The sequence below is a fragment of the Atractosteus spatula genome, assembly GCF_055471065.1.
Source record: "Atractosteus spatula isolate fAtrSpa1 chromosome 10 unlocalized genomic scaffold, fAtrSpa1.hap1 SUPER_10_unloc_2, whole genome shotgun sequence".
In the NCBI taxonomy this organism is placed as follows: Eukaryota; Metazoa; Chordata; class Actinopteri; order Semionotiformes; family Lepisosteidae; genus Atractosteus; species Atractosteus spatula.
In genome coordinates, this window is record NW_028296622.1 from 2,260,795 (window position 1) to 2,288,793 (window position 27,999).

At 53.0% G+C, this 27,999-nt stretch overlaps 2 protein-coding genes across 3 annotated transcripts; both read left to right on the forward strand.

Annotated features, from left to right (window-relative positions):
* The first annotated feature begins 24 nt into the window (after positions 1-24).
* LOC148812640 (uncharacterized) lies at positions 25-8,167 on the forward strand. 2 transcript variants are annotated; one of them, XM_088908583.1, is made up of 7 exons: positions 25-172; positions 3,167-3,218; positions 3,542-3,706; positions 4,448-4,935; positions 5,368-5,432; positions 5,684-5,832; positions 7,004-8,167. In XM_088908583.1, the coding sequence occupies exons 2-7, from the start codon at positions 3,176-3,178 to the stop codon at positions 7,174-7,176; spliced, it is 1,083 nt and encodes a 360-aa protein (XP_088764709.1). In that variant the 5' UTR covers positions 25-172; positions 3,167-3,175; the 3' UTR covers positions 7,177-8,167. The 2 variants fall into 2 exon arrangements, with proteins under 2 accessions (XP_088764709.1, XP_088764710.1); XM_088908584.1 differs by having other exon boundaries at positions 36-172; positions 3,545-3,706.
* Positions 7,738-27,977, forward strand: LOC148812641 (uncharacterized). Its single transcript, XM_088908530.1, has 13 exons — positions 7,738-7,776; positions 11,642-12,049; positions 12,205-12,362; positions 13,653-13,705; positions 17,645-17,665; positions 18,135-18,407; positions 19,691-19,975; positions 21,609-21,905; positions 24,345-24,608; positions 25,094-25,230; positions 25,766-25,864; positions 26,019-26,102; positions 26,528-27,977. The coding sequence occupies exons 1-13, from the start codon at positions 7,738-7,740 to the stop codon at positions 26,630-26,632; spliced, it is 2,223 nt and encodes a 740-aa protein (XP_088764656.1). The 3' UTR covers positions 26,633-27,977.
* The last annotated feature ends 22 nt before the right edge of the window (positions 27,978-27,999 follow it).

The following is a 27,999-nucleotide window of genomic DNA, read 5'->3' on the forward strand; positions in this document are numbered from 1 at the left end:
GGGCTGTGGGTCCGGTCTGAACCCAGGTTATAAGAGCTGGGAGACGCAGGACCAGACAGAGACAGATCACAGGTGAGACAGTGCAGGTGGATCAGCCCTCTGGAATAACAGGACACCTCCAGCTGGACCAGACCAGACCAGATCAGAACTCCCAGGACTCCTGCTGCCCCAGGTGAGTCCAGACCTGTGAACTCCCAGCTGGGAGCTGAGAGAGAGACACAGGAGGACAGAGACCCCACACTCTCTGTGTCTGCTCAGGGTGAAACAGCACAGTATACTGTAGTTTACTGCAGTGTGCTCCAGTACAGTATACTGTAGTTTACTGCAGTGTGCTCCAGTACAGTATAGTGTAGTTTACTGCAGCGTGCTAGAGTACGGTATACTGTAGTTTACTGCAGTGTGATAGAGTACGGTATACTGTAGTTTACTGCAGCGTGCTCCAGTACAGTACACTGTAGTAGTTTACTGCAGTGTGCTCCAGTACAGTATAGTGTAGTTTACTGCAGCGTGCTACAGTACGGTATACTGTAGTTTACTGCAGTGTGATAGAGTACGGTATAGTGTAGTGTACTGCAGTGTGCTACAGGACAGTATACTGTAGTTTACTGCACCGTGATACAGTACGGTATAGTGTAGTTTACTGCACCATGATACAGTACGGTATAGTGTAGCAGTGTATACTGCATTGTGTTACAGTACACTATAGTAGTGTATACTATTCTAGTAGTGTACACTAGACTGTTAACAGGCGCCGTCCTGTGGATGAGACGTCAAACCGAGGTCCTGACTCTCTGTGGTCATTAACAATCCCAGGGTGTCTCTGGAGAAGAGTAGGGGTGTCACCCCGGTTTCTCTGGCCAAATTAACCCCCTGGCCTTTACCCATCATGGCCTCCTAATAACCCCCCTCTCTGAACTGGCTTCATCACTCTGCTCTCCTCCCCACTGAGAGCTGGTGTGTGGGGAGAGGACTGGAGCATCATCCAGGTGGGGCTGCACACTGGTGGCAGTAGTGGGATCCCCAGGACCTGTAAAGAGCTCTGAGTGGAGAGTCCAGAAAAGCGCTATACAGCCAAGGCCCTCTTCCCCACTGTGGATTAGAATACCCTACAGCGGAGGAGCACAGTCATTCTTTGCCGGGCAGCAGAGGAGCCCAACGCCTGAATGCCCGTGGGCGAAACTACTCTCCGTCCCTGGGCGACGCTTGTGCGTCAGTCCCGTTCCCTCCCCCCCCCCCGACTCAAACCCGCCGACCTGCCTCGGAGTCAGAACAGGTTTGGCCACGGACAGAAACCGCACAGAGCACATGAGGTAGGGAGTCTGGTCACCTGAAGCTCGTTTGGATCCCAGCCCGTGTTGACGAGCCCCGCCTCGGCCTGGAGAGCCTGGCGCACCTCTCTGGCTTCACTGACATGGAAACATTCCACAAAGTTGACTAGTTCTCAGCCCGCTCTCTGTGTACAGCAGAGCCTCCTGTCCTGACTGGAGGAGCTCACCCAGCTGTGTCTGGAGAGAAGCCAGGGTATCGGCTTGTTCCCCTCTCCCACCTCCCTCTGTGTACAGTAGAGCCCCCTGTCCTGACTGGAGGAGCTCACCCAGCTGTGTCTGGAGAGAAGCCAGGGTATCAGCTTGTTCCCCCCTCCCACCTCCCTCTGTGTACAGTAGAGCCTCCTGTCCTGACTGGAGGAGCTCACCCAGCTGTGTCTGGAGAGGAACCAGGGTATCGGCTTGTTCCCCCCTCCCACCTCCCTCTGTGTACAGTAGAGCCTCCTGTCCTGACTGGAGGAGCTCATCCAGCTGTGTCTGGAACCAGGGTATTGGCTTCAACAGCAGGGCTGGGCAGCTTGTTCCCCCCTCCCACCCCCCTCTGTGTACAGCAGTGGCTCCTGTTTTGAGTCATTAAGGCGCAGCAGTTTCTCCCGATACCACCTGAACGGCGTGTCACTGCTCAGTAGCTCCCTGGCATGACTTCAGGGCGGATTTTCATACTTGCAAATATCATGGCAAGAGAAACCGCCCGAGGCGCAGTCACAGGGCGGGCCCCCACGCAGCTGAGCCAAAAAACACGACTTGACTGACGCACTCTGGCACACTACACCCTAGAAACCGACCCAAACCAGCAGCCTCTCGCTTCCTGGTTTTTAAACTTCCTTCTGACCAATCGCCTTGCGCCATACGGTCAGATGACAGGGGAAAGCGGAAAGGCGGAGAGGGCGTCTTCCGCCGCGCCCGCTGGCTTGTGGGGAATGTAGTCCGGGCGGGGTCCGCCATCTTGTCGTGGAGTCCGTCCCCGTTTCTGTCCTTCGTGCGGGTCGGTGACGGAGCCGCTAATTAAATCGCGGTTAAGCTTTCTTTAATTGTTTTATCGTATGTGCATCGTATCACGAGCAGTCAAAACCTTCTTCTTTCTAACTGAAAGAAACTGGTGTCTTTCTAACTGGTCCAGCGTCTGTCCATTTTCACGACTCCACTGCTAAATGTATTTGACTGAATTTATTTCCCAGCACATTCAATTCAACTTTATTGTCATTATACTTACACAGGTGCATAGTATAATGAAAAGTGTTTCTCATTAGTCACTCAGGTGCAGTATATAAATAGGACAGAAGATAAGACAATAGACAGTAACACAATAGCAATAACAGTAACGTGTAATAACATAACATAAATAACATGTAATCAAGTAATAAAAACGCATTTATTTTCCACACGGGTGACTGCTTAGTCTGTCTGAATGAAAATTATACATAAAAGAGATTAATCCATCTGAAAAATAATAAGAAGAAATTAATGAGATAAATTTGCATGAACTTTGTAATATAGAACAGAGATGTTTCTGTCTGAACTGCATACTAATAAATTTATAACAGATGAGTGTCTTAATAAAATAGTTCTTACTCAGATGAGTGTGTCTGGACTGTTTTATATTATAATATATAATATCATATATTATAATATGATATTTCTGGATTATAATACAATAATATATTTATAATAGAGACACGTCTGTAGTAATACAATATGTTAAAAGAGAGACTGACTCTGAACAATATGATAATGTTTGTCTGGACTGTTATAATAATGTATTTCTAACAGTGATGAGTCTGGACTCTATTATTATAATAATATATTTCTAACAGAGACGGTTCTGTCTGAATCTCTTGCAGGTCATCGCCATGAGGACGATTGTAGGATCGGTCCTGATTCTCCTGCTCGCCAGTGAGTATCTCTCTCGCAGTGATGACGCTGTGATCAGTCATGTGTGCCAGTCCAATCAGGACCAGAGCAGCGATCAAACTCTGCAGCAGAGCCTAGAGGTCTCCACTGCTCTCAGAGCCCGTAGGGAAGTCTGACACACCTGTGGGGCAGGCAGAGTTCTGCCCTGCTTCTGATTAGACACCAATCAGAAGTTCAGTCCTGCCTCTGTTGAGCTGTGCTTTGTTCTCGCGTCTCAGGAAAGACCCCTCTCGTTTGCAACCTGTCCAACCATTTGCCCCTGTCGAGGGTAAAGAATCAGATCAAACTGTTCTCTGCCCCCACAGCAGCCGCCCGAGGTCAGTCAGAAGGAGCAAATATGACTACGACAGCAACAGCAACAAGTTCCCCTGCGACAACAGCAACAAGTTCCACTGCAGCAACAGCAACAGGTTCCACTGCAGGGTCTTCGACAGCTTCAACAGCAGCTCCTACCTCTTCAACAGCAACAGGTTCGACTGCAGCAACATTAGCTACAACAACAACACACTCTCGCACACTGGTTTAATCTGTGAGAGTGCGCACTCTCTCACACTGGTGTAATCTGTGAGAGTGCACACTCTCTCACACTGGTTTAATCTGTGAGAGTGCACACTCTCTCACACTGGTTTAATCTGTGAGAGTGCACACTCTCTCACACTGGTGTAATCTGTGAGTGTGCACACTCTCGCACACTGGTGTAATCTCTCTGAGAGTGCACACTCTCACACTAGTTTAATATCTCTGAGAGTGCACACTCTCTCACACTGGTGTAATCTGTGAGTGTGCGCACTCTCTCACACTGGTGTAATCTCTCTGAGAGCACACTCTCTCACACTGCTGTAATCTCTCTGAGAGTGCACACTCTCACACTAGTTTAATATCTCTGAGAGTGCACACTCTCTCACACTTGTGTAATCTGTGAGAGTGCACACTCTCACACTGGTTTAATCTGTGAGAGTGCACACTCTCTCACACTGGTGTAATCTGTGAGTGTGCACACTCTCGCACACTGGTGTAATCTCTCTGAGAGTGCACACTCTCACACTAGTTTAATATCTCTGAGAGTGCACACTCTCTCACACTGGTGTAATCTGTGAGTGTGCGCACTCTCTCACACTGGTGTAATCTCTCTGAGAGTGCGCACACTCTCACACTGGTGTAATCTCTCTGAGAGTGCACTCTCTCTCACACTGGTGTAATCTGTACAACAGCTGCCCCAGCATCCAGCACAACTGTGACCCCAGCGTCCAACACAATCGCCACCTCAGCGTCCAACACAATCGCCACCTCAGCGTCCAGCACAACTGCGACCCCAGCATCCAACACAACTGTGACCTCAGCGTCCAGCACAACAATGACCCCAGCGTCCAACACAATCGCCACCTCAGCGTCCAGCACAACTGCGACCCCAGCATCCAACACAACCGTGACCTCAGCGTCCAGCACAACAATGACCCCAGGGTCCAACACAATCGCCACCTCAGCGTCCAACACAACTGCGACCCCAGCGTCCAACACAACCGCGGCCCCAGCATCCAACACAACAGCTGTAACTTCAACCACCACAGGGGCTCCTGTCCCAGTGACGTCCGCCATCCTGATGGAGCTGAACTGCAGCCTGAACCAGGACTTCACAAACGATCTCTTGAACAGCAGCTCCGCAGGGTTCCAAAACCTGTCGGGGAAGCTGGAGGCACAGGTGGGTCCATTTGACAGACGACTGGTCCTTGTCAGGACAGAAGAAGAGTCTAGAGTTGCTGTTGTGCAGGAAAGAGTTACAATACCTCTTCCACCCAGCAGGGGGAGCTACTGCACACAGACACAGTCACATGACAGGACCCCAGGACTGTACCTCACCAGCCCACCAGGGGGAGCTACTGCACACAGACACAGTCACATGACAGGACCACAGGACTGTACCTCACCAGCCCACCAGGGGGAGCTCCTGCACACAGACACAGTCACATGACAGGACCGCAGGACTGTACCTCACCAGACCACCAGGGGGCGATACGGAGCGTGTCTCCGAGGGCAGGAGGTTAAAAACAAAAGATACTAAAATCCCACTGTCTCTGCTCTGAACTGTTGTTCCTGATTACATCTGTGATGGGGTCACCTTTTCTATTTGCAGTTTAATGCTACATACCTGAAAAGATATCCAACCTCTTTCAGAGGGTACAAAGTCAAAAGATTTTGGTGAGTTTTGTTACACATTTCTTGCATTAATTTTCTCAGTGTCCAGTCAGTGTGTCTGCATGAACCCCTCCCTCTCTCAGTGCAGTGTTCATGTACTGGAGTGTCCAGTCAGTGTGTCTGCATGAACCCCTCTCTCTCTCAGTGCAGTGTTAATGTACTGGAGTGTCCAGTCAGTGTGTCTGTATTAACCCCTCCCTCTCTCTCTCTCTCTCTCTCTCTCTGGAATTGTCTGTATCCATCTCTCCCTGCAGGGCAGGATCAGTCGTTCAAAGTGGAGAGCTGAGCTTCACAAACACATCCACCATTCCCTCTAATGCTGATGTCACTCAGGTCCTCAGGACAGCTGTGCAGAACGGTGACGTGACTCTGCCTGTGAACACCAACACCATCAGCGTGAACCGTAAGTCCCTGTGTGCAAATTCGGCTCTGTGCCTGGAGAAGAACCAGCCTGCATTAGGGGTCTTGTAGGACGTCCTGTAGGACTGTCTGTTCACTTCCCCCTGGAGCCCCAGGCCTCAGCTCAGATCATCAGGTCTGGGAGGGGCTTGTTAAAGAGGGGACAGTTCTCTCACTGGGCAGGAAGAGCTGCCCCAGTATCACAGTGAGCTCCGGCCCTGCCCTGCTCTCCAGCTTGGAGCCTCAGCACTGAGGAGAGACTCAGGGAGGGACGAGTCCCTGGGCAGGCCAGGAGGACACAGCTCCTTGTCAGCCCAGGTGTCCAGCTGTTGTCAGAGAGGTATAGCTCCACTGACAGAGGGAAGAGGCAGCGTTTCTCTGAGAGTGAGGAACTAGTTCTTCTAGAAACCAGCAGTAATATCACCCTGCAGCTCCCAGCTGGCAGCACCACTGGAGCCCAGCAGGTGTGAGCCTGGCCCGTACCTGGAGGGGAGACTGTTGGGAAAACACTGAGGCTGCTGCTGGAAGACGTGTTAGTGGGGCCAGCAGGGGGCGCTCTCACCCTGCGGTCTGTGTGGGTCCTGATGCCCCAGTATAGTGACGGGGACACTGGACTGTAAACAGGCGCCGTCCTGCGGATGAGACGTCAAACCGAGGTCCTGACTCTCTGTGGTCATTAACAATCCCAGGGTGTCTCTTGAGAAGAGAAGGGGTGTTACCCCGGTGTCCTGGCCAAATTACCCCCCTGGTCTTTACCCATCATGGCCTCCTAATAACCCCCCTCTCTGAACTGGCTTCATCACTCTGCTCTCCTCCCCACTGAGAGCTGGTGTGTGGGGAGAGGACTGGAGCATCACCCAGGTGGGGCTGCACACTGGTGGTAGTAGTGGGATCCCCAGGACCTGTAAAGAGCTGCACACTGGTGGCGGTAGTGGGATCCCTATGACCCGTAAAGAACTCTGAGTGGAGTGTCCAGAAAAGAGCTATAGAAGTGTATTATTATTATTTTTAATTAGAGCTATAGACGTGTATTATTATATTTTTTTTAATTAGAGCTATAGAAGTGTAAAGAGTTATTATTATTATTATTTTGAGAGTAAATCAGCAGCTGTGTGTGCAGTAGAGATCTGTGTTCGCTCAGAGAGCTCACCAGGATCCTTGTCTTTCTCTCACAGTGAAGCAGGTGATCAGCCCCACCACTGTGCCCACCAGCTCAACAACAAAATCCGGAGCCGCGCCCCTCCTTCACCCCGTCTCCAGCGCGGTGTTCTGGGTGGTCACTGTCGCCCCTGCTGTGCTGCTGGTCAGCCTGACGGAGGGGCTGTTTCCTCTGAGAGTCTTCGCCTGACCCAGGACTGGACTCTTCAGTGCTGTGTCCTGAGTTTGTGCTGTCCTGAGTCTGTGCTCTTCAGTGCTGTGTCCTGCCTCTGTGCTCTTCAGTGCTGTGTCCTGAGTCTGTGCTGTCCTGACTCTGGGCTCTTCAGCGCTGTGTCCTGACTCTGTTCTATCCTGACTCTGTGCTCTTCAGCGCTGTGTCCTGACTCTGTGCTGTCCTCACTCTGTGCTCTTCAGCGCTGTGTCCTGACTCTGTGCTGTCCTGAGTCTGTGCTCTTCAGCGCTGTGTCCTGAGTCTGTTCTGTCCTGACTCTGGGCTCTTCAGCGCTGTGTCCTGACTCTGTTGTGTCCTGACTCTGGGCTCTTCAGCGCTGTGTCCTGACTCTGTTCTATCCTGACTCTGTGCTCTTCAGTGCTGTGTCCTGACTCTGTGCTGTCCTCACTCTGTGCTCTTCAGCGCTGTGTCCTGACTCTGTGCTGGATCTCCTGCCTGAGGTGAGAGTGAGTGTGGATGAACTGGCCCTTTCTGTGCTCAGTGACTGTGCTCAGTGTCTGTGCTGCTCTGTGTGGTGTGATGGGGCCCCCGGTGCTGAGGAAAGCCCCTGAGGTCCAGGTGTGATTCCCGGATTTCTGTGCAGCAGTCCTGCACACAGACAGGTGGACAGTGAGCACAGGTCTGGGTGGAGTCTGCATGTTTCAGACTGTGTTTCAGGTCAGAAGGAATCCACATATTTTCACTGCATTTTTCTGTTAGTTTCTGCAACAGCGGGAGAGCTGGAATATTTTCATGCAAAACTTTTAACTGCCATCGATTTAACTATTTAGCCCCCTTCTAAAATCAAGCCGGTGTTTTTTTGGGGGTGGTTCTGTGAAAGTGCTTCGAGAAGCCACTTGTAGGGGCGCTATATAGAACAAAGTTTCTCATTATTCGGGCTGTCGTCACTCCCTGGGTGAAGCTGTTGTTTTCTACATGTACAGTATCTGAATAAAGTTGCTCAGAACAACTGGCCTTGATGTTTCTTCTCTTTCCGAAACTCTCCTGCAGTGTCAAATGAAACGGTGTGCCACCATAAATCTAATTCATAAAAATAATAATAATTAACTCCTTACACTTCTATAGCTCTTTCCTGGAATCTCCACTCAGAGCTCTTGACAGGTCATGGGGATCCCACTGCCGCCACCAGTGTGCAGCTCTTGACAGGTGATGGGGATCCCACTACCGCCACCAGTGTGCAGCTCTTTACAGGTCCTGGGGATCCCACTACGGCCACCAGTGTGCAGCTCTTTACAGGTCCTGGGGATCCCACTACCGCCACCAGTGTGCAGCTCTTTACAAAGTCATGGGGATCCCACTACCGCCACCAGTGTGCAGCTCTTTACAGGTCCTGGGGATCCCACTACCGCCACCAGTGTGCAGCTCTTTACAGGTCATGGGGATCCCACTACCACCACCAGTGTGCAGCTCTTTACAGGTCCTGGGGATCCCACTACCACCAACAGTGTGCAGCTCTTTACAGGTCCTGGGGATCCCACTACCACCACCAGTGTGCAGCTCTTTACAGGTCATGGGGATCCCACTAGGGCTGAGCGATATGGGCAAAAACATTATCACGATAAAATTATTTTTATCAGTCGATATCGATAATTATCACGATAAATGTCAAATCATTATTTCTTTCAAGTTTAAAGGCAGATTTGTTCTCCTGAGTGAAAGTTGAAGAAACCAGACAGTTAATTGGTAAATTAAACAACTCTTTATTTTAAGAACACAACAAACACTTGCCAAACAGCAGAAACATTAAACAAATCTGAGGTAGAGAGTATTCAGGTCTTTTTTACGTCAAAATATGCATGAGTAAAATTTACAAAATAAATATCTTAATAGAAAAATTAAATACTGCAGTGTGATCAAACACACATACTGTAGAAGATGGCTCAGACTGCAATGTTTAAAGTGCTCTGTTTTGTGTCTGATCGTAAAAAGCCGAAATATCTCCAAATGACCGAAGTTGAATGACCTGTTCTGTCGACGACGTCATCGTCCTTCGAGCTGGTCGTTGGCAGCACTACATTCGCTTCAGTGTCGCTCATGTCTCCACTCTTACTACAGTCCGGTCAGCCGCCACCGTGTGGGTCAACACCACCACGTCAGCTGCCCAGTCTGCGACAGCATTTTGCGCAAAGCATAAACATATATATTGAATATTTATCGAACTTTTGTTAAAAATATATCGCGGAAAATTATATCGCGATAATTATCGTTATCGAATTATCGCCCAGCACTAGATCCCACTCCCAGCACCAGTGTGCAGCCCCAACTGGATGATGGGCCAGTTTAGTTTACAGTCTAGTGTACACTACTAGAATAGTATACACTACTGTAGTGTACTGTAACACAACGCAGTATACACTGCTACAGTATACTGTCCTGTAACACAACATAGTATACAATAGAACAAGTAACAGGTTTATTCCATGCTGAAAAAGAAGAAGAAAGAGAACACAACGTTTCGGCCGTGGAGCCTTCTTCAGGTGTGAGAGAGACAGGGCAGTAGGCAAAGGTAAAGTAGTGGGAGAACAAAGGTTGGGAGGGAGGAGGAGTGAGAGGCGGGAGCAGGGGACAGAAAGAGAGGCCAATCAAGAGGTGTGAAATGAAACTTCCAATGAATGGAGAAAATTTAAAAGAACATTAGTCTGTCATTAAGGGAAGGGAGAATGTGTGATCCTAGCTGCAGAATAATTTTAGTTTCGGTGGTCTTTCTGATGTATGAGTTCGGAAAACCGTCTTTGAGAACACAGACGGAGAGATGAGAGTGGTCGTGGCCGTCAGAGGTGAAATGAGAAACAATGGGCTTGGAGAGATTTTTAATCTTCACAGCCCTGACGTGTTCTCTGAAGCGGTCTCCGAGTCTCCTTCCTGTTTCTCCAATGTACAGAGAAACTGGGCATTTACTGCAAGAGATACAGTAAATAAGGTTGCTGGAGGTACAAGATGCTGTCTGGGTGATGCGGAAGTGTCCTGAGGGGCCTTGAATGAGTGTGGTGGTGGATGTGTACTTGCAGGCGATACAGCGAGCTCTGTTGCAATAGTATACAATAGTATACACAATAGTATAATGTTGTATAATATACAATACTATAGTGTCCTGTAACACAACGCAGTATACACTACTAAAGTACAATGTCCTGTAAAACAACTGACTTCTCCCCAGACACAGCTGGGTGAGCTCCTCTAGTCAGGACAGGAGGCTCTACTGTACACAGAGAGGGGTGGGAGGGGGGAGCAAGCTGCCTAGCTCTAGAAGCTTCTCTCTTGTGTGAGGTTTCTTCTGACGTCTGAGCGCTCAGCGGCAGGCAGTGACGTCTGGGACTCAGTCCAGATCCTTGTGTAGCTGAGAAGGAACCTTTCTTGACAGGTGTTCATATATCAAGCTGGAGAATGTGGATCTGCAGGACTGGAACACATTTGTCAGGTCTGTGCTGTTCCAAAGGATCCATTAATTTTGACAAGTGATAAGTGAGGTGTGAGATAAACAGTGTGATCTCAACTGAGATCATTAATGTGACATAAACTACAGACCCCCAGTGTGATACACACTGACGTCTGTTTCCTGCTTCTGTGAAAGGCAGTGTGGTAGTTCAGTGGTGTTCCTGTTCATGTCGAACGATCAGTGCTGGTCTTTGAGATCCGAGGAGACACTGCTGCTCCTGGGGCTGTGCAGGTGTTCCCAGTTTCCACAGACACCGCCAGACGGAGTCGGGAGCTGACTTTGTGTCTGAACGTTTTGCAGCACCCTCGTGCGAGAGGGGGGTGTCTGGTATCACTGGGCCATGTCTGATCCAAGCTGGCTCCCCAGCTCTGGTAAACAATATTGACAATAAACTCAAAGTCAGTTCACACGGCAGCCACCAGGTGGTGCTCTTGCATCACAGGTAATTTAACACAACACAGACTTGGACAGCAGCGTCACCCTGTCACTGCCGTTCATAATAAAATAATAATAATATTTACACTTCTATAGCACTTTTCTGGACTCTCCACTCAAACTGCTTTACAGGTCATGGGGATCCCCACCTGGATGATGCACCACTACACTCACCACACGCCAGCTGTGCTGTACACAGAGAGGGGCGGGAGGGGGGAGCAAGCCGAGACCCTGGCTTCTCTCCAGACACAGCTGGGTAAGCTCCTCCAGTCAGGACAGGAGGCTCTACTGTACACAGAGAGGGGCGGGAGGGGGGAACTGATCGCCTCCTCTCAGCTGAAACCCGTCTCGCCCTGAAGGAGGTTGTGGCGGGTTTCGTACTCGTGCCTACGGGTTGGGCGGCGTCTCTGATCGTCGTTTCTGTTCTGACACAAATTCCTCTCGCCCATCCAAGGGCCCCAGCAATAATAGCTATCAGTGACAGATCTCAGCAGGTAGGAGACCGCAGTCACGCCCAGCAGGTCTCAGCGGCTCGCGCTCGGCGCACGACAGCAGACTCGCCGTCCCCCCTGCCTGCTCCGACGCGCTGTGCCCCCTCCGGGAGGCGAGCCCGCGACCCCTCCCCTGCGCGTCTCTCTCTCCCTCTTGGAGATCACCGACTCCCACGGAGTCACACGGAGAAGCCCGAGCGCCTCCGGAGATTCCCGAGCGCCGGCGCGTCTCTCTCTCTCCCCGTCCCCGCCCGCCGCGTTCACGGAGATTCCCGAGCGCCTCCGGAGATTCCCGAGCGCCGGCGCGTCTCTCTCTCTCCCCGTCCCCGCCCGCCGCGGTCACGGAGATTCCCGAGCGCCTCCGGAGATTCCCGAGCGCCGGCGCGTCTCTCTCTCTCTCCGTCCCCGCCCGCCGCGGTCACGGAGAAGCCCGAGCGCCTCCGGAGATTCCCGAGCGCCGAGCCTGTGTGTGAGCGTGTTTGTGTTTCAGCTGGACGGGTCGCGGAGGCGCAGGACACTCGCGAAGTTGCTCCCGAGTGGCGTGAACTCCGACAGAGGACTCTCGAGTGGGGCGTGGATTCTCCCTCCTCTCCACCCCTTCTCTTTTCTTGTCGTTAAATCTCTGTTGCGATAAAAATACAAAAAAACCCACGCGCGGAGACCGGAGTGGGGGAGACGCCCACGGAGATGCGCGGACGCCCGAGCGCGGCGAACCGGTACCGCTGCCCGGCTCCGAGCGGCTCGAACCCGAGCCCGGGGCGGGCGGAGTCCCACCGCAACAGGTGAGCCGACGGACCGAGCTGGTGCCGAGACTGCCTGGGTTGAGCCCCAGTGCGCTGTAAAGTACAGTAAGTGCCTCGGGGTTGTAGGGACTTTTACCGTGATCTCACTGGGCTTTACTGTGTTTTTACCCTGATCCCACTGGGCTGTACTGTGTTCTTACCCTGATCTCTCTGGGCTGTACTGCGCTTTACTGTGTTTTTACCCTGATCTCAGTGTATTTTACTGCACTGTACTGTGTTTTTACCCTGATCTCACTGGGCTGTACTGCACTGTCCTGTGTTTTTACCCTGATCTCGCTGGGCTCTACTGCACTGTCCTGTGTTTTTACCCTGATCTCACTGGGCTGTACTGTGTTCTTACCCTGATCTCACTGCGCTGTCCTGTGTTTTTACCCTTATCTCTCTGGGCTGTACTGCGCTTTACTGTGTTTTTACCCTGATCACAGTGTATTTTACTGCGCTGTCCTGTGTTTTTACCCTGATCTCACTGCACTGTCCTGTGTTTTTACCCTGATCTCACTGGGCTGTCCTGTGTTTTTACCCTGATCTCAGTGTATTTTACTGCACTGTCCTGTGTTTTTACCCTGATCTCACTGCACTGTCCTGTGTTTTTACCCTGATCTCACTGCGCTGTCCTGTGTTTTACCCTGATCTCAGTGTATTTTACTGCACTGTCCTGTGTTTTTACCCTGATCTCACTGCGCTGTCCTATGTTTTACCCTGATCTCAGTGTATTTTACTGCACTGTCCTGTGTTTTTACCCTGATCTCACTGGGCTGTCCTGTGTTCTTACCCTGATCTCAGTGTATTTTACTGCACTGTCCTGTGTTCTTACCCTGATCTCACTGCGCTGTCCTGTGTTTTTACTCTGATCTCACTGGGCTGTACTGTGTTTTTACCCTGATCTCAGTGTATTTTACTGCGCTGTCCTGTGTTTTTACCGTGATCTCACTGGGCTGTTCTGTGTTTTTACCCTGATCTCACTGGGCTGTACTGTGTTTTTACCCTGATCTAACTGCGCTGTCCTGTGTTTTACCCTGATCTCAGTGTATTTTACTGCGCTGTCCCGTGTTTTCACCCTGTTCTCACTGCAGACTCTCTCAGGGTGTGGACTTTCCTCTCTCTGCTGACACAGCTCAGTGGTTTCTCCACAGTCCACTTACAAACGAGATGTGAGTGGTTTGGCTAAATGAGACAGAGCAGCAATTATGTCATTAGAAAGCCATTAGGGCTCATGGAAACCTGCATGAATTATCCAGATGGCTGATGAATTATTCCTGCTGTCCCCAGGGGTCTGATGTTGATCATGGGCTGGGTCCTGCTCTCTGCTGCGCTGTGGGCTGGTGAGTGTTTTAGAATCCTTTCCTCTGCTAATGACTCGCTGATGTCTCTGTGTCTTAGAGTCAGCCTGTGTCCCAGTGTCTCCCAGCCTGTCCTGATCACAGTGGTGTCCCAGTGTCTCTCAGTCTGTCCTGATCACAGCTGTGTCCCAGTGTCTCTCAGCCTGTCCTGATCACAGCTGTGTCAGTGTCAGTCTGTCCTGATCACAGCTGTGTCCCAGTGTCTCTCAGCCTGTCCTGATCACAGCTGTGTCACAGTGTCAGTCTTTCCTGATCACAGCTGTGTCCCAGTGTCTCTCAGCCTGTCCTGAACACAGCTGTGTCCCAGTGTCTCTCAGTCTGTCCTGATCACAGCTGTGTCCCAGTGTCTCTCAGCCTGTCCTGATCACAGCTGTGTCCCAGTGTCTCTCAGCCTGTCCTGATCACAGCTGTGTCACAGTGTCAGTCTTTCCTGATCACAGCTGTGTCCCAGTGTCTCCCAGCCTGTCCTGATCACAGCTGTGTCCCAGTGTCTCTCAGCCTGTCCTGATCACAGCTGTGTCAGTGTCTCTCAGCCTGTCCTGAACACAGCTGTGTCCCAGTGTCTCCCAGCCTGTCCTGATCACAACTGTGTCCCAGTGTCTCTCAGCCTGTCCTGATCACAGCTGTGTCAGTGTCAGTCTGTCCTGATCACAGCTGTGTCCCAGTGTCTCTCAGCCTGTCCTGATCACAGCTGTGTCCCAGTGTCAGTCTGTCCTGATCACAGCTGTGTCCCAGTGTCTCTCAGCCTGTCCTGATCACAGCTGTGTCAGTGTCAGTCTGTCCTGATCACAGCTGTGTCCCAGTGTCTCTCAGTCTGTCCTGATCACAGCTGTGTCAGTGTCAGCCTGTCCTGATCACAGCTGTGTCCCAGTGTCCCTCAGCCTGTCCTGATCACAGCTGTGTCCCAGTGTCTCCCAGCCTGTCCTGATCACAGCTGTGTCCCAGTGTCCCTCAGCCTGTCCTGAACACAGCTGTGTCCCAGTGTCTCTCAGTCTGTCCTGATCACAGCTGTGTCCCAGTGTCTCCCAACCTGTCCTGATCACAGCTGTGTCCCAGTGTCTCTCAGCCTGTCCTGATCACAGCTGTGTCAGTGTCAGTCTGTCCTGATCACAGCTGTGTCCCAGTGTCTCTCAGCCTGTCCTGAGCACAGCTGTGTACCAGTGTCTCTCAGCCTGTCCTGATCACAGCTGTGTCCCAGTGTCAGTCTGTCCTGATCACAGCTGTGTCCCAGTGTCTCTCAGCCTGTCCTGATCACAGCTGTGTCAGTGTCAGTCTGTCCTGATCACAGCTGTGTCCCAGTGTCTCTCAGTCTGTCCTGATCACAGCTGTGTCCCAGTGTCCCTCAGCCTGTCCTGATCACAGCTGTGTCCCAGTGTCTCTCAGTCTGTCCTGATCACAGCTGTGTCCCAGTGTCTCTCAGCCTGTCCTGATCACAGCTGTGTCCCAGTGTCCCTCAGCCTGTCCTGATCACAGCTGTGTCCCAGCGTCTCCCAGCCTGTCCTGATCACAGCTGTGTCCCAGTGTCCCTCAGCCTGTCCTGATCACAGCTGTGTCCCAGTGTCCCTCAGCCTGTCCTGATCACAGCTGTGTCCCAGTGTCTCTCAGTCTGTCCTGATCACAGCTGTGTCCCAGTGTCTCTCAGCCTGTCCTGAACACAGCTGTGTCCCAGTGTCTCTCAGTCTGTCCTGATCACAGCTGTGTCCCAGTGTCTCCCAGCCTGTCCTGATCACAGCTGTGTCCCAGTGTCTCTCAGCCTGTCCTGATCACAGCTGTGTCAGTGTCAGTCTGTCCTGATCACAGCTGTGTCCCAGTGTCTCTCAGCCTGTCCTGATCACAGCTGTGTACCAGTGTCTCTCAGCCTGTCCTGATCACAGCTGTGTCCCAGTGTCAGTCTGTCCTGATCACAGCTGTGTCCCAGTGTCTCTCAGCCTGTCCTGATCACAGCTGTGTCAGTGTCAGTCTGTCCTGATCACAGCTGTGTCCCAGTGTCTCTCAGTCTGTCCTGATCACAGCTGTGTCCCAGTGTCTCTCAGTCTGTCCTGATCACAGCTGTGTCCCAGTGTCTCTCAGCCTGTCCTGATCACAGCTGTGTCCCAGTGTCCCTCAGCCTGTCCTGATCACAGCTGTGTCCCAGTGTCTCCCAGTCTGTCCTGATCACAGCTGTATCCCAGTGTCTCTCAGCCTGTCCTGATCACAGCTGTGTCCCAGTGTCTCTCAGTCTGTCCTGATCACAGCTGTGTCCCAGTGTCTCTCAGTCTGTCCTGATCACAGCTGTGTCCCAGTGTCCCTCAGCCTGTCCTGATCACAGCTGTGTCCCAGTGTCTCTCAGCCTGTCCTGATCACAGCTGTGTCCCAGTGTCTCTCAGCCTGTCCTGATCACAGCTGTGTCAGTGTCAGTCTGTCCTGATCACAGCTGTGTCACAGTGTCCCTCAGCCTGTCCTGATCACAGCTGTGTCCCAGTGTCTCTCAGTCTGTCCTGATCACAGCTGTGTCAGTGTCAGTCTGTCCTGATCACAGCTGTGTCCCAGTGTCTCTCAGCCTGTCCTGATCACAGCTGTGTCCCAGTGTCCCTCAGCCTGTCCTGATCACAGCTGTGTCCCAGTGTCTCCCAGTCTGTCCTGATCACAGCTGTATCCCAGTGTCTCTCAGCCTGTCCTGATCACAGCTGTGTCCCAGTGTCTCTCAGTCTGTCCTGATCACAGCTGTGTCCCAGTGTCTCTCAGTCTGTCCTGATCACAGCTGTGTCCCAGTGTCCCTCAGCCTGTCCTGATCACAGCTGTGTCCCAGTGTCTCTCAGCCTGTCCTGATCACAGCTGTGTCCCAGTGTCTCTCAGCCTGTCCTGATCACAGCTGTGTCAGTGTCAGTCTGTCCTGATCACAGCTGTGTCACAGTGTCCCTCAGCCTGTCCTGATCACAGCTGTGTCCCAGTGTCTCTCAGTCTGTCCTGATCACAGCTGTGTCAGTGTCAGTCTGTCCTGATCACAGCTGTGTCCCAGTGTCTCCCAGTCTGTCCTGATCACAGCTGTATCCCAGTGTCTCTCAGCCTGTCCTGATCACAGCTGTGTCCAAGTGTCTCTCAGTCTGTCCTGATCACAGCTGTGTCAGTGTCAGTCTGTCCTGATCACAGCTGTGTCCCAGTGTCTCCCAGTCTGTCCTGATCACAGCTGTATCCCAGTGTCTCTCAGCCTGTCCTGATCACAGCTGTGTCCAAGTGTCTCTCAGTCTGTCCTGATCACAGCTGTGTCCCAGTGTCTCTCAGTCTGTCCTGATCACAGCTGTGTCCCAGTGTCTCTCAGTCTGTCCTGATCACAGCTGTGTCCCAGTGTCCCTCAGCCTGTCCTGATCACAGCTGTGTCCCAGTGTCTCTCAGCCTGTCCTGATCACAGCTGTGTCAGTGTCAGTCTGTCCTGATCACAGCTGTGTCACAGTGTCCCTCAGCCTGTCCTGATCACAGCTGTGTCCCAGTGTCTCTCAGTCTGTCCTGATCACAGCTGTGTCAGTGTCAGTCTGTCCTGATCACAGCTGTGTCCCAGTGTCCCTCAGCCTGTCCTGATCACAGCTGTGTCACAGTGTCCCTCAGCCTGTCCTGATCACAGCTGTGTCCCAGTGTCCCTCAGCCTGTCCTGATCACAGCTGTGCCAGTGTCAGTCAGCAGAGAGGACACACACACACTGGCAGTAAAGAGAGACAGAGAGACAGAGACACGCACGTACAGAGACTGATCACGCCCCAGAGACACAGTGAGTAGCCTGTGCGCAGACAAGCTGACTGGATCACGGTCGGAGGGCGTGATTGAGCCTTGAGATTTCCTGCAGGGGGGGGAGAGAGTCAGTGACTCTCCATTCTCTCCCCACAGCGGCGATGAGCTCATGACAGCTCTGGGTAATGGCCTGTCTCTCTCCTCTCTCTCTCTCTCCAGGTCAGTCGTCAGCTCAGTCCGGTAAGACTCCAGACTCACACTGTCTCTGCTGCTCCTGGATCAGCTTCAGCAACAGGGCTGGGCAGCTTGTTCCCCCCTCCTGCCCCTCTCTGTGTACAGTAGAGCCTCCTGTCCTGACTGGAGGAGCTCACCCAGCTGTGTCTGGAGAGAAGCCAGGGTATCGGCTTGTTCCCCCCTCCCGCCCCTCTCTGTGTACAGTAGAGCCTCCTGTCCTGACTGGAGGAGCTCACCCAGCTGTGTCTGGACAGAAGCCAGGGTATCAGCATGTTCCCCCCTCCCACCCCTCTCTGTGTACAGCTGGATGAGCTCCTCCAGTCAGGACAGGAGGCCCTACTGTACACCGAGGGAGGTGGGAGGAGGGAACAAGCTGCTGATACCCTGGTCCTCCGATCAACGAGCTTCTAACGAGCAAGCAAGCCAGGCCAGACGGTCTGTGAGCTCTGCTCTTCCTGTCTGTTTCTTCTTCCAGGGACGGAGGAGACGAAGACTCTTCTCCTCGGTGAAGACCTCTACATCCCAGTGCCCACGAACCAGTCGGCCGAGGTGCTGTTCCAGCCCGGGACCGACCCAGACTCCTCCAGGGTCCTGATGGCGGAGGGGCGCGTCCTGGAGCCCAGGTGTCTCTTCCACAACGAGTCCGGCCTGCTGGTCCTGAGAAACGTCACCGCGGCCGACAGTGGGGTCTACCTGGTGAGGCTGAGGCAGTCCTGGTACATCGGCAACATCACCGTGATGGTGAGAGGTAAGAGCCTGGAGAGACAGACAGGCTGAGAGAGAGAGAGAGAGAGACAGGCACAGCACACCCACAACATCACCGTGATGGTGAGAGGTAAGAGCCTGGAGAGACAGACACGCTGAGAGAGAGAGAGAGAGAGACAGGCACAGCACACCCACAACATCACCGTGACAGTGAGAGGTAAGAGCCTGGAGACAGACAGGCTGAGAGAGAGAGAGAGAGACAGGCACAGCACACCCACAACATCACCGTGACGGTGAGAGGTAAGAGCCTGGAGAGACAGACAGGCTGAGAGAGAGAGAGACAGGCACAGCACACCCACAACATCACCGTGATGGTGAGAGGTAAGAGCCGGGAGAGACAGACAGGTGAGAGAGAGAGAGAGAGACAGGCACAGCACACCCACAACATCACCGTGATGGTGAGAGGTAAGAGCCTGGAGAGACAGACAGGCTGAGAGAGAGAGAGAGAGACAGGCACAGCACACCCACAACATCACCGTGATGGTGAGAGGTAAGAGCCGGGAGAGACAGACAGGCTGAGAGAGAGAGAGAGAGAGAGAGAGACAGGCACAGCACACCCACAACATCACCGTGATGGTGAGAGGTAAGAGCCTGGAGAGACAGACAGGCTGAGAGAGAGAGAGACAGGCACAGCACACCCACAACATCACCGTGATGGTGAGAGGTAAGAGCCGGGAGAGACAGACAGGTGAGAGAGAGAGAGAGAGACAGGCACAGCACACCCACAACATCACCGTGATGGTGAGAGGTAAGAGCCTGGAGAGACAGACAGGCTGAGAGAGAGAGAGAGAGACAGGCACAGCACACCCACAACATCACCGTGATGGTGAGAGGTAAGAGCCGGGAGAGACAGACAGGCTGAGAGAGAGAGAGAGAGAGAGAGAGACAGGCACAGCACACCCACAACATCACCGTGATGGTGAGAGGTAAGAGCCTGGAGAGACAGACAGGTGAGAGAGAGAGAGAGAGACAGGCACAGCACACCCACAACATCACCGTGACGGTGAGAGGTAAGAGCCTGGAGAGACAGACAGGCTGAGAGAGAGAGAGACAGGCACAGCACACCCACAACATCACCGTGACGGTGAGAGGTAAGAGCCTGGAGAGACAGACAGGCTGAGAGAGAGAGAGAGAGACAGGCACAGCACACCCACAACATCACCGTGACGGTGAGAGGTAAGAGCCTGGAGAGACAGACAGGCTGAGAGAGAGAGACAGGAATGCTGCAAGACGACCCCCCCCTCTCTCTTCCCTCTGCCGTGTCAGACTGCTTCGCCGAGCACCTGGTGCAGACCGGAGGCTCCCTGGAGCTCGCGCTGAGAGAGGACGTCTCCAGGCTGCTCCTGGAGTTCGAGCCCCTGCCGTCCGGAGGGAACGAGACCCTGGTGCTGCTGAACCGCAGCCAGACGCCGGACCCGCGCTACCGCGCGCGCGTCTCCATGGGCAGCCGGCACTGGAGTCTGCACGCCGTGACGGCCGGGGACCAGGGGGTCTACATCGTGCGCGACTGGGAGGGCAGAGAGCTGGACAGGGTCTGTCTGGTGCTGAGAGGTGAGACCAGACCGCCGTCAGCGTTGCCTTCGCTATCATCGCCGTCATCTTCATCGCTATCATCGCCATCACTGTCATCATCATCACTGTCACTATCATCTTCATCACTATCATCACCATCACCGTCGTCATCACTGACTATCATCACTGCCACTATCATCATCATCACCGTCACAATCATCATTATCAATGTCACTATCATCTTCATCACTATCATCGCCGTCACTCTCATCATCATCACCGTCATCATCACTGACTATCATCACTGCCACTATCATCATCATCACCGTCACAATCATCATTATCAATGTCACTATCAATTTCATCACTATCATCACCGTCACTGTCACTCATCATCACCGTCATCATCACCGTCACTATCATTCATCTTCATCACCATCATCATTACTATCATCATTATCATCACCGTCATAATCATCGTCACTAACATCTTCATCACTATCATCACCGTCACTATCTCTCATCATCATCACTGTCACTAACATCTTCATCACTAGCAACATCATCACTGTCACTATCATCATCATCATCACCAAATCTATCACAATCATCATCAGTCACTATCATCTTCATCACTATTTCTCATCATCATCATCTTCATCACTATCATCACCGTCACTATTTCTCATCATCACCGTCATCATCACTGACTATCATCACTGCCACTATCATCATCATCACCGTCACAATCATCATTATCAATGTCACTATCATCTTCATCACTATCATCGCCGTCACTCTCTCATCATCATCACCGTCATCATCACTGACTATCATCACTGCCACTATCATCATCATCACCGTCACTATCATCATTATCAATGTCACTATCATCTTCATCACTATCATCGCCGTCACTATCTCTCATCATCATCACCGTCATCATCACTATCATCACTGCCACTATCATCATCATCTTCATCACTATCATCGCCGTCACTATCTCTCATCATCATCACCGTCATCATCACTGCCACTATCATCATCATCACCGTCACAATCATCATTATCAATGTCACTATCATCTTCATCACTATCATCGCCATCACTATCTCTCATCATCATCACCGTCATCATCACTGACCATCATCACTGCCACTATCATCATCATCACCATCACAATCATTATCAATGTCACTATCATCTTCATCACTATCATCACCGTCACTATTTCTCATCATCATCACCGTCATCACTGCCACTATCATCACCGTCACTATTTCTCATCATCATCACCGTCATCATCACTATCACTCATGATCATCACTGTCACTATCATCATCATCTTCATCACTATCATCGCCGTCACTATCTCTCATCATCATCACCGTCATCATCACTATCATCACTGCCACTATCATCATCATCTTCATCACTATCATCGCCGTCACTATCTCTCATCATCATCACCGTCATCATCACTGACCATCATCACTGCCACTATCATCATCATCACCATCACAATCATCATTATCAATGTCACTAACATCTTCATCACTATCATCACCGTCACTATCTCTCATCATCATCACTGTCACTGTCACTGTCAGTGTGTGTGTGTCTACTGTATCTCTGTGCTCATGAACTGTGTGTGTGTCCCCTTCTGCTCCAGGGTGCTCCGAGCGGATATCTCTGTCCTACAGGGGACAGCTGCTCATCCCCCTGGAGCAGGACTGGCCGGCGGTGCTGCTGGAGTTCGAGCCCTTGCAGGCCAGTCAGCGCCCAGCCCGGGTCCTGCTGGACCGCCGGGGGGGTCCCGGCCCGCCCCTGTTCGGCGAATTCGGAGAGCGCCTCTCGCTGGGCAGCAGGAGCCTGACGCTCCACAACCTCACCTTCCAGGACCAGGGCCAGTTCAGGCTGAGGGACGCCCAGGGCTACCTGCTGAGAGCCACCTGCCTGTCGCTCAAGGGTAAGTCCTGCTGACCGCCTGCCTCCCACTCCTCTCGGTAATAATACTTATAATAATATCATAGCAAGTATTATATATGATTATAATATATATAATAATAATTATTCCTTACACTCATATAGCGCTTTACAGGTAATGGGGAATCCCACTACTACCACCAATGTGCAGCCCCACCTGGGTGATGCTCCGGTATATGTACACATATATATACATATATGTATATACATTATGTAATGTATATTACATTGTAATAATATAATAATAAATTATTTTATATAGCGCCTTTAAAGGTGGCTTCTCAAAACGCTTTACAGAACGATGACAACAATAAATAAGAGGAATACACAAGATAAAACACAATTACAATACACAGAGGAGACTGTGGATGGTGGTACTAAGAGCAGAGGGGTGAAGAATGGAACCAGTTCAGTAAAGGCTTTTCTGAAGAACAGGGTTTGGAGTCTGGATCTGAAGGAGTTTAGAGAAGGTGACTCTCTGATATCCTTGGGCAGAGAGTTCCAGAGCTTGGGGGCAGAAAAGGAGAAGCCCCTGTCACCCCAAGAGTGTAGAGGGGCTTGGGGGACAGTAAGGAGAGGAGAATTAGCAGAGCGAACGTTGCAAGGTGGAGAGTAGAGCGATAATAGTTCAGACAGGTACTGAGGTGCCAAGCCACCCAGGGCCTTACAGGTGAGCGTGAGGATTTTAAAGTCCACACAGAATTTAACTGGATGCCAGTGCAGGGACTCCAGGACAGGAGTGGTGTGGTCTCTTGCACTAGAGCTAGTCGGGATCCTGGCTGCTGAGGTTTGGACATACTGCAGTTTGTTCAGAGTAGATTTTGATACCCCAGTGAGTAGAGCATTACAGTAGTCAATTCGGGAGAAGACGGATGTCATTATGTATCATGTACATTACAATAACACACCGTGTACGGCACCAGTCACAAGTTTGAGTACGCCCCCTTGAGACCTGGGTTGTTCTTGGCCATCTGTGCGTGACGCTGGCCTACCAGGGAGACCTGCTGCAAAGAAACCAGTTAAGAGGCCAGACTGACAACCCCGAAATCTGTCCTCCTAGCTGCCTTGAGAGCTCGGCGTGTGTATCAGGGGGCAGTTAGTGGCCGGTTCCCCAGACCTGTGGCTCTGTCGCACGTATTCTCCGATACCGAGGGTCCCCGGAGTTTCTTCCTGTCGTTCGATGGCCTTGGCCCCAGCATCGGCTTCAGCAACAGGGCTGGGCAGCTCGTTCCCCCCTCCCGCCCCTCTCTGTGCACGGCAGCGCCTCCAGCGCTTAGCGTTTGCTCGTCTGTCATCCTGCGGGTCGGCCGGTTATTTCTCGATCCAATGAAAACTTTATTGAAACAGTGCAACGGGTACGAAGCCCTTGCCGTCCGTCTTAAAGGTGGACCCGCGTTTCTTAAAGGAATCGTCGCCTGGTCTTTTGTCCCCCCCTTGCTTAACTGAGCAGATCTGTGCCGGGTGCGTTCGGGAATGACAAAGTTTTGCCCCCCGTCCCTAGAGTTATAGGCCCGGTGGACCCCTCACCTGTTGACCAAGGTTACAAAGGTCAGTGAGGGAACGTGCTAGTGGCCCTGGGAGGACATCCGACGACGACAGCTTTGAAGCTCCCAACACCACGCTCCACACCTGTGACAGCTGGTGTAGGTCTAAGCAGTGACTCGGGCTCGGGTTCGGCTGAAGGGGCCCGGAACGTCAGAGATGGTACGGAGATGCAGGTGAAGGTGGGCGCAGAAGAAGAGGGAGATTTCCAGGAGGTCAGCAGCAGGGGACGTGCAGGAGCCCGAGTGTGAGGTCAGGCTGCAGATCTGAACCACCACCTCACCCTGTAAACCCCAGAGCCAGGCTCGGACTCCACCGGGAATCCGCAGTGAGGGCGAGGGGCCAGCAGGAGGCGGCAGGGAGCCGGAGCTGCTGACAGGAGGGGCAGCGAGAGATACGTTTGAAAGACAGCGCCAGGAGAAGACGCTAAAGCTAACATTTGAAAACTCAAGTCAGGTCTTGACAAACATGAAGTTCCACCGAGCGGAAGACGTCAAGTCCAGTAGCCAAGGATGTCTGTCCCAGGGCATTGTGGGGCTGCTGAGCTCAGGGTCACTAAGTGCTCTCTAGGCCTCTGGATGTGTTTGAATTTGCAGCCCAAACTGAGCTTCTGAACACAACTGTTTCAGCCTCATTAGACTGGTGTACACGTCTCGCCACCTAGTGGACATTCGTCGGAAGTGTCACCTAATAATGCCACTGACACGGCAGTATATCTATTCGTATATTTTTATTTATAAATATGTATCTTTTTAAGGGTCTCCCTCAGGCACAGGGATCGTCTCATGCCTTCTCGTTCCAAAGAAAGACGCGCTGGCTTCGGTCATGCGGCGACTCCGTAACCGCGGTAACACGGGCTGCCGTGTCTCGCCCCGAGCAGGGACCCGCCGGCGGGCGCGCCTGGGCTACAAGGACTCCCTCACCCTCCCGGCCGGGGTCTCCCTCCTCTTCCGGCCGAGGCCGGGGGGCGCCCCCAGGCTGCTGGCCCAGGACGGGGCCGTCGTGGACCGGCAGTACGCGGGGCGCCTCGCCCTGAGCCCCGACACGCTCACGCTGGCCCGCGTCACCCCGAGAGACCAGGGCGTCTACGAGGTGCGAGACCTGGGGGGCAACGTCCTCCACAGCCTGAGCCTGGAGGTGGAGCGTGAGTTCGACTCCTCCTTCACCCCCATCGGCAGCTTGTTCCCCTCTCCCACCCCTCTCTGTGTACAGTAGAGCCCCTGTCCTGACTGGAGGAGCTCGTCCAGCTGTGTCTGGAGAGAAGCCAGGGTATCGGCTTGTTCCCCCCTCCCACCCCCCTCTGTGTACAGCAGTGCCTCTAGCGTTTACTGTTTGCTTGTTTGTCATTCTGTGGGTTGGCCGATCATATCTCTTTTCTTGATCCAATGAAACTTTATTTCCCCAAAAGACACCTGACCGTAACTCTAACAGACAACTAAACGTACATCAATTAAAAACTTTCTTGATTGCCCATCACCAGTGCATGCCAGTGGATGTTCCCACCTGACCGCTCCAGCGTCACTCACTCATCCCGCCGGGCCAATAGCGCGCCGTTGCTAGGGGCGACGCGGCCCAGCCCCTCCCCCCCAGAGGCGGGGCTAACCAGACTTCCTGCCCCCCCCCCCACAGCCTTCGACCTGCCGCCATACTCCATCGTGCTCATCACCTTCGCCACCGTGGCCGCCGTCGTGGTCTGCGCCTCCATCGTCACCTTCCTGCGGATGAGCTGCGGGGAGGCCCGCCGGGCCAGGGAGCAGCCGGGACAGGTGTGTGGGGAACCGCGGCGGGCTGGGTTCACTGGGAGGACATCCGGGTCAGGTCCGGTCCTGTTAGACCAGGAGGACAGTCGGTCTGGTGGTTCAGGTCCGGTCCTGTTACACCAGGAGGACAGCCGGGTCAGGTCCGGTCCTGTTACACCAGGAGGACAGCCGGTCTGGTGGTTCAGGTCCGGTCCTGTTACACCAGGAGGACAGCCAGGTCAGGTCCGGTCCTGTTAGACCAGGAGGACAGCCGGTCTGGTGGTTCAGGTCCGGTCCTGTTACACCAGGAGGACAGCCGGTCTGGTGGTTCAGGTCTGGTCCTGTTAGACCAGGAGGACAGCTGGTCCGGTGGTTCAGGTCCGGTCCTGTTACACCAGGAGGACAGCCGGTCTGGTGGTTCAGGTCCGGTCCTGTTACACCAGGAGGACAGCCGGGTCAGGTCCGGTCCTGTTAGACCAGGAGGACAGCCGGTCCGGTGGTTCCGGTCCAGTTTCACCAGCAGATGCTGTGCTGTAGCTGACAGCTGTGTGTTTCCCGTCAGGAGCCGGCCAGCCTCGTGGACGACGACGCCATGCTGTGTTCTGGACAGGACCGGGAGAGCCGACCCGCAGAGAGGAGACCCAGACGAGAGGAGAGAAAGGTACTGTGGACTCTCTGAGGAGGAGCCGACCCACAGAGTGAAGGCAGTCGGTTCAGGTCCGGTCCGGTTACACCAGGAGGACAGCTGGTCCAGTGGTTCTGATCCGGTCTTGTTAAATAGTTCTCTGATCTGAATGGTTCTAACTGTGGTTCAGGTGCACCCCAGTGTGACTGATGACGATCAGGTCCCGTCTCCCAGCGCCTCGTCAGAGAAGATCCCCAGACCAGAGGACAAACAGGTACCTGAGACAGACTAAGAGTCTGTACGGCTCTCTGGAGCATAGTCGGAGCGGATCGGGGGTCCGTATGGCTCTGTACCATAGTCGGGGCGGATCGGGGGTCCGTACGGCTCTCTGGAGCGTAGTCGGGGCAGATCGGGGGTCCGCACGGCTCTCTGGAGCGTAGTCGGGGCGGAGCGGGGGTCCGCGCGGCTCTCTGGAGCGTAGTCGGGGCGGAGCGGGGGTCCGCGCGGCTCTCTGGAGCGTAGTCGGGGCGGAGCGGGGGTCCGCGCGGCTCTCTGGAGTGTAGTCGGGGCGGAGCGGGGGTCCGCGCGGCTCTTTGGACTGTACAGGGTGGACTGTACGGGGTGGATCGGGAGTCAACAGTGTGTCAACAGCGCCCCTTGCTGGGATCCCTCACACCGCCTCTCCTCCTCCTCCCCCAGGACGTCCTCCCCCTCCAGGCTGACGAGCCCTGCGCCCATTTCCCCCTCTCCGATGGGCTCCCGGACTCCGCCAGCGTCTTCACCTCCGACAAGCTGGGCTCCTGAGCGGATCCACCCGGAACCGGCCCGGCTTGGCCCAGCGCCGCCCCTCCCCGGTGGCGGGTCACATCCCGGAGCATCATCGTTCTGTCGGCGCGATGACATCACACGATGACATCACACATCATCCCGTGACGTCACGATGACAATCTGGCGATATCGCTGTCGAGTTTCAGCGTCGCACACTGTCCAATTTAGATTGATCAATTGATCGCTTTATTGGCTGAATAAGTTGTCACAAGGAAGGGGACTTGGTGGGTGGCTCACACACTAATCGCACACAAACACACCCCGTATACACAGACACACAAAACACGAACTGCATCTCAGCAAACAGAGGAAAAACACACACTGCACTTCCTGCACGTGTCAGGACTCTACCTACCTGTGATAACCCCATCCATCTATACATATTTATAAATGATCATTAAACCGTCCATATTAAATAACCACATACAGATTATATTATCATTCATGCACGTAATGCCGTGGTTGTAAATGAAGTAACCAATATTCAGTTTTAATCACACAACTTTTAAGTGATTTAACAGGGGTGATTATTGAGAGTCACTGCCTGGGGGGTGGGGGGAAGCTGTCTTTGTGTCTTGTGGTCTTGGTGCCAGCTGACCTCAGTCTTTTCCCTGATGGGAGTCAGCACGTAGCGCGAGGTCATGCCCTGTGCCAGTATTATCAGCGTCGCATCTACTCTCATATCGTCGTCCTTTATGATTAACCTTATGTCACCTGCTGTGTATTATGATATCCTCAAGATGATGCCGCCCGCTGTGTATTATGATATCCTCAAGATGATGTCACCGTACTGTCCCGATGACGTCACAGAGCCGGTAAGGCTGCCCAGGATCAGGGAGAGCTCTTATTCCCTGCTGGAAAAGAGACACGTTTCGGGCGTGAGAGGAGGGATCTGTTGAGGTGTGTAAAGGGACCTGACAGCGTTGGGCAGGACATCAGAAAGTGTAGCCTGTTGTTGGAGGGAGAGAACGGTGGGGAACGCGAGTTTCCTTGAGACGTGGCTGCGGAGTGGCACTCCGGGTGGCGCCGGAGCTCTTTTCGGAATGATATTATAACGGCGACAGAGGGGGCTGGTCAGAAACCGGCGTGTTTCCTGTCTTCTCTTTTTCTCCAGAAACATTACGTGTGGGGGTCTCTAGCCCGGCCAGAGGGGCTTCCTTTAAAACGAGCCCTTCGACGAGTGGTGTGGGTCTGAGCTGGGCGAGTCCGGTCCCGTCTCTTGACCCCTGACTCCTCCTGTATCCCAGACTCCTGTTGACACGGTGTTTGTTCTGCTGTGTGCTTTATTTCCTGCTGTATCACGCCTCGAAAAGCCACTTGTAAAGGCGCTATATACAATAAAG

What these genes read in the sequence shown, in the direction of transcription:
- LOC148812640 (XM_088908583.1), top strand. Translation starts at nt 3,176, where the DNA reads ATGAGGACGATTGTAGGATCGGTCCTGATTCTCCTGCTCGCCA. An exon ending in CGGGGAAGCTGGAGGCACAG is followed by an intron (nt 4,936 to 5,367) that starts GTGGGTCCATTT and finishes TTCTATTTGCAG; the next exon opens with TTTAATGCTACATACCTGAA. An exon ending in CAACACCATCAGCGTGAACC is followed by an intron (nt 5,833 to 7,003) that starts GTAAGTCCCTGT and finishes TTTCTCTCACAG; the next exon opens with TGAAGCAGGTGATCAGCCCC.
- LOC148812641 (XM_088908530.1), top strand. Translation starts at nt 7,738, where the DNA reads ATGGGGCCCCCGGTGCTGAGGAAAGCCCCTGAGGTCCAG. An exon ending in GGAAAGCCCCTGAGGTCCAG is followed by an intron (nt 7,777 to 11,641) that starts GTGTGATTCCCG and finishes GGCGCACGACAG; the next exon opens with CAGACTCGCCGTCCCCCCTG. An exon ending in CCAGACCAGAGGACAAACAG is followed by an intron (nt 26,103 to 26,527) that starts GTACCTGAGACA and finishes CTCCTCCCCCAG; the next exon opens with GACGTCCTCCCCCTCCAGGC.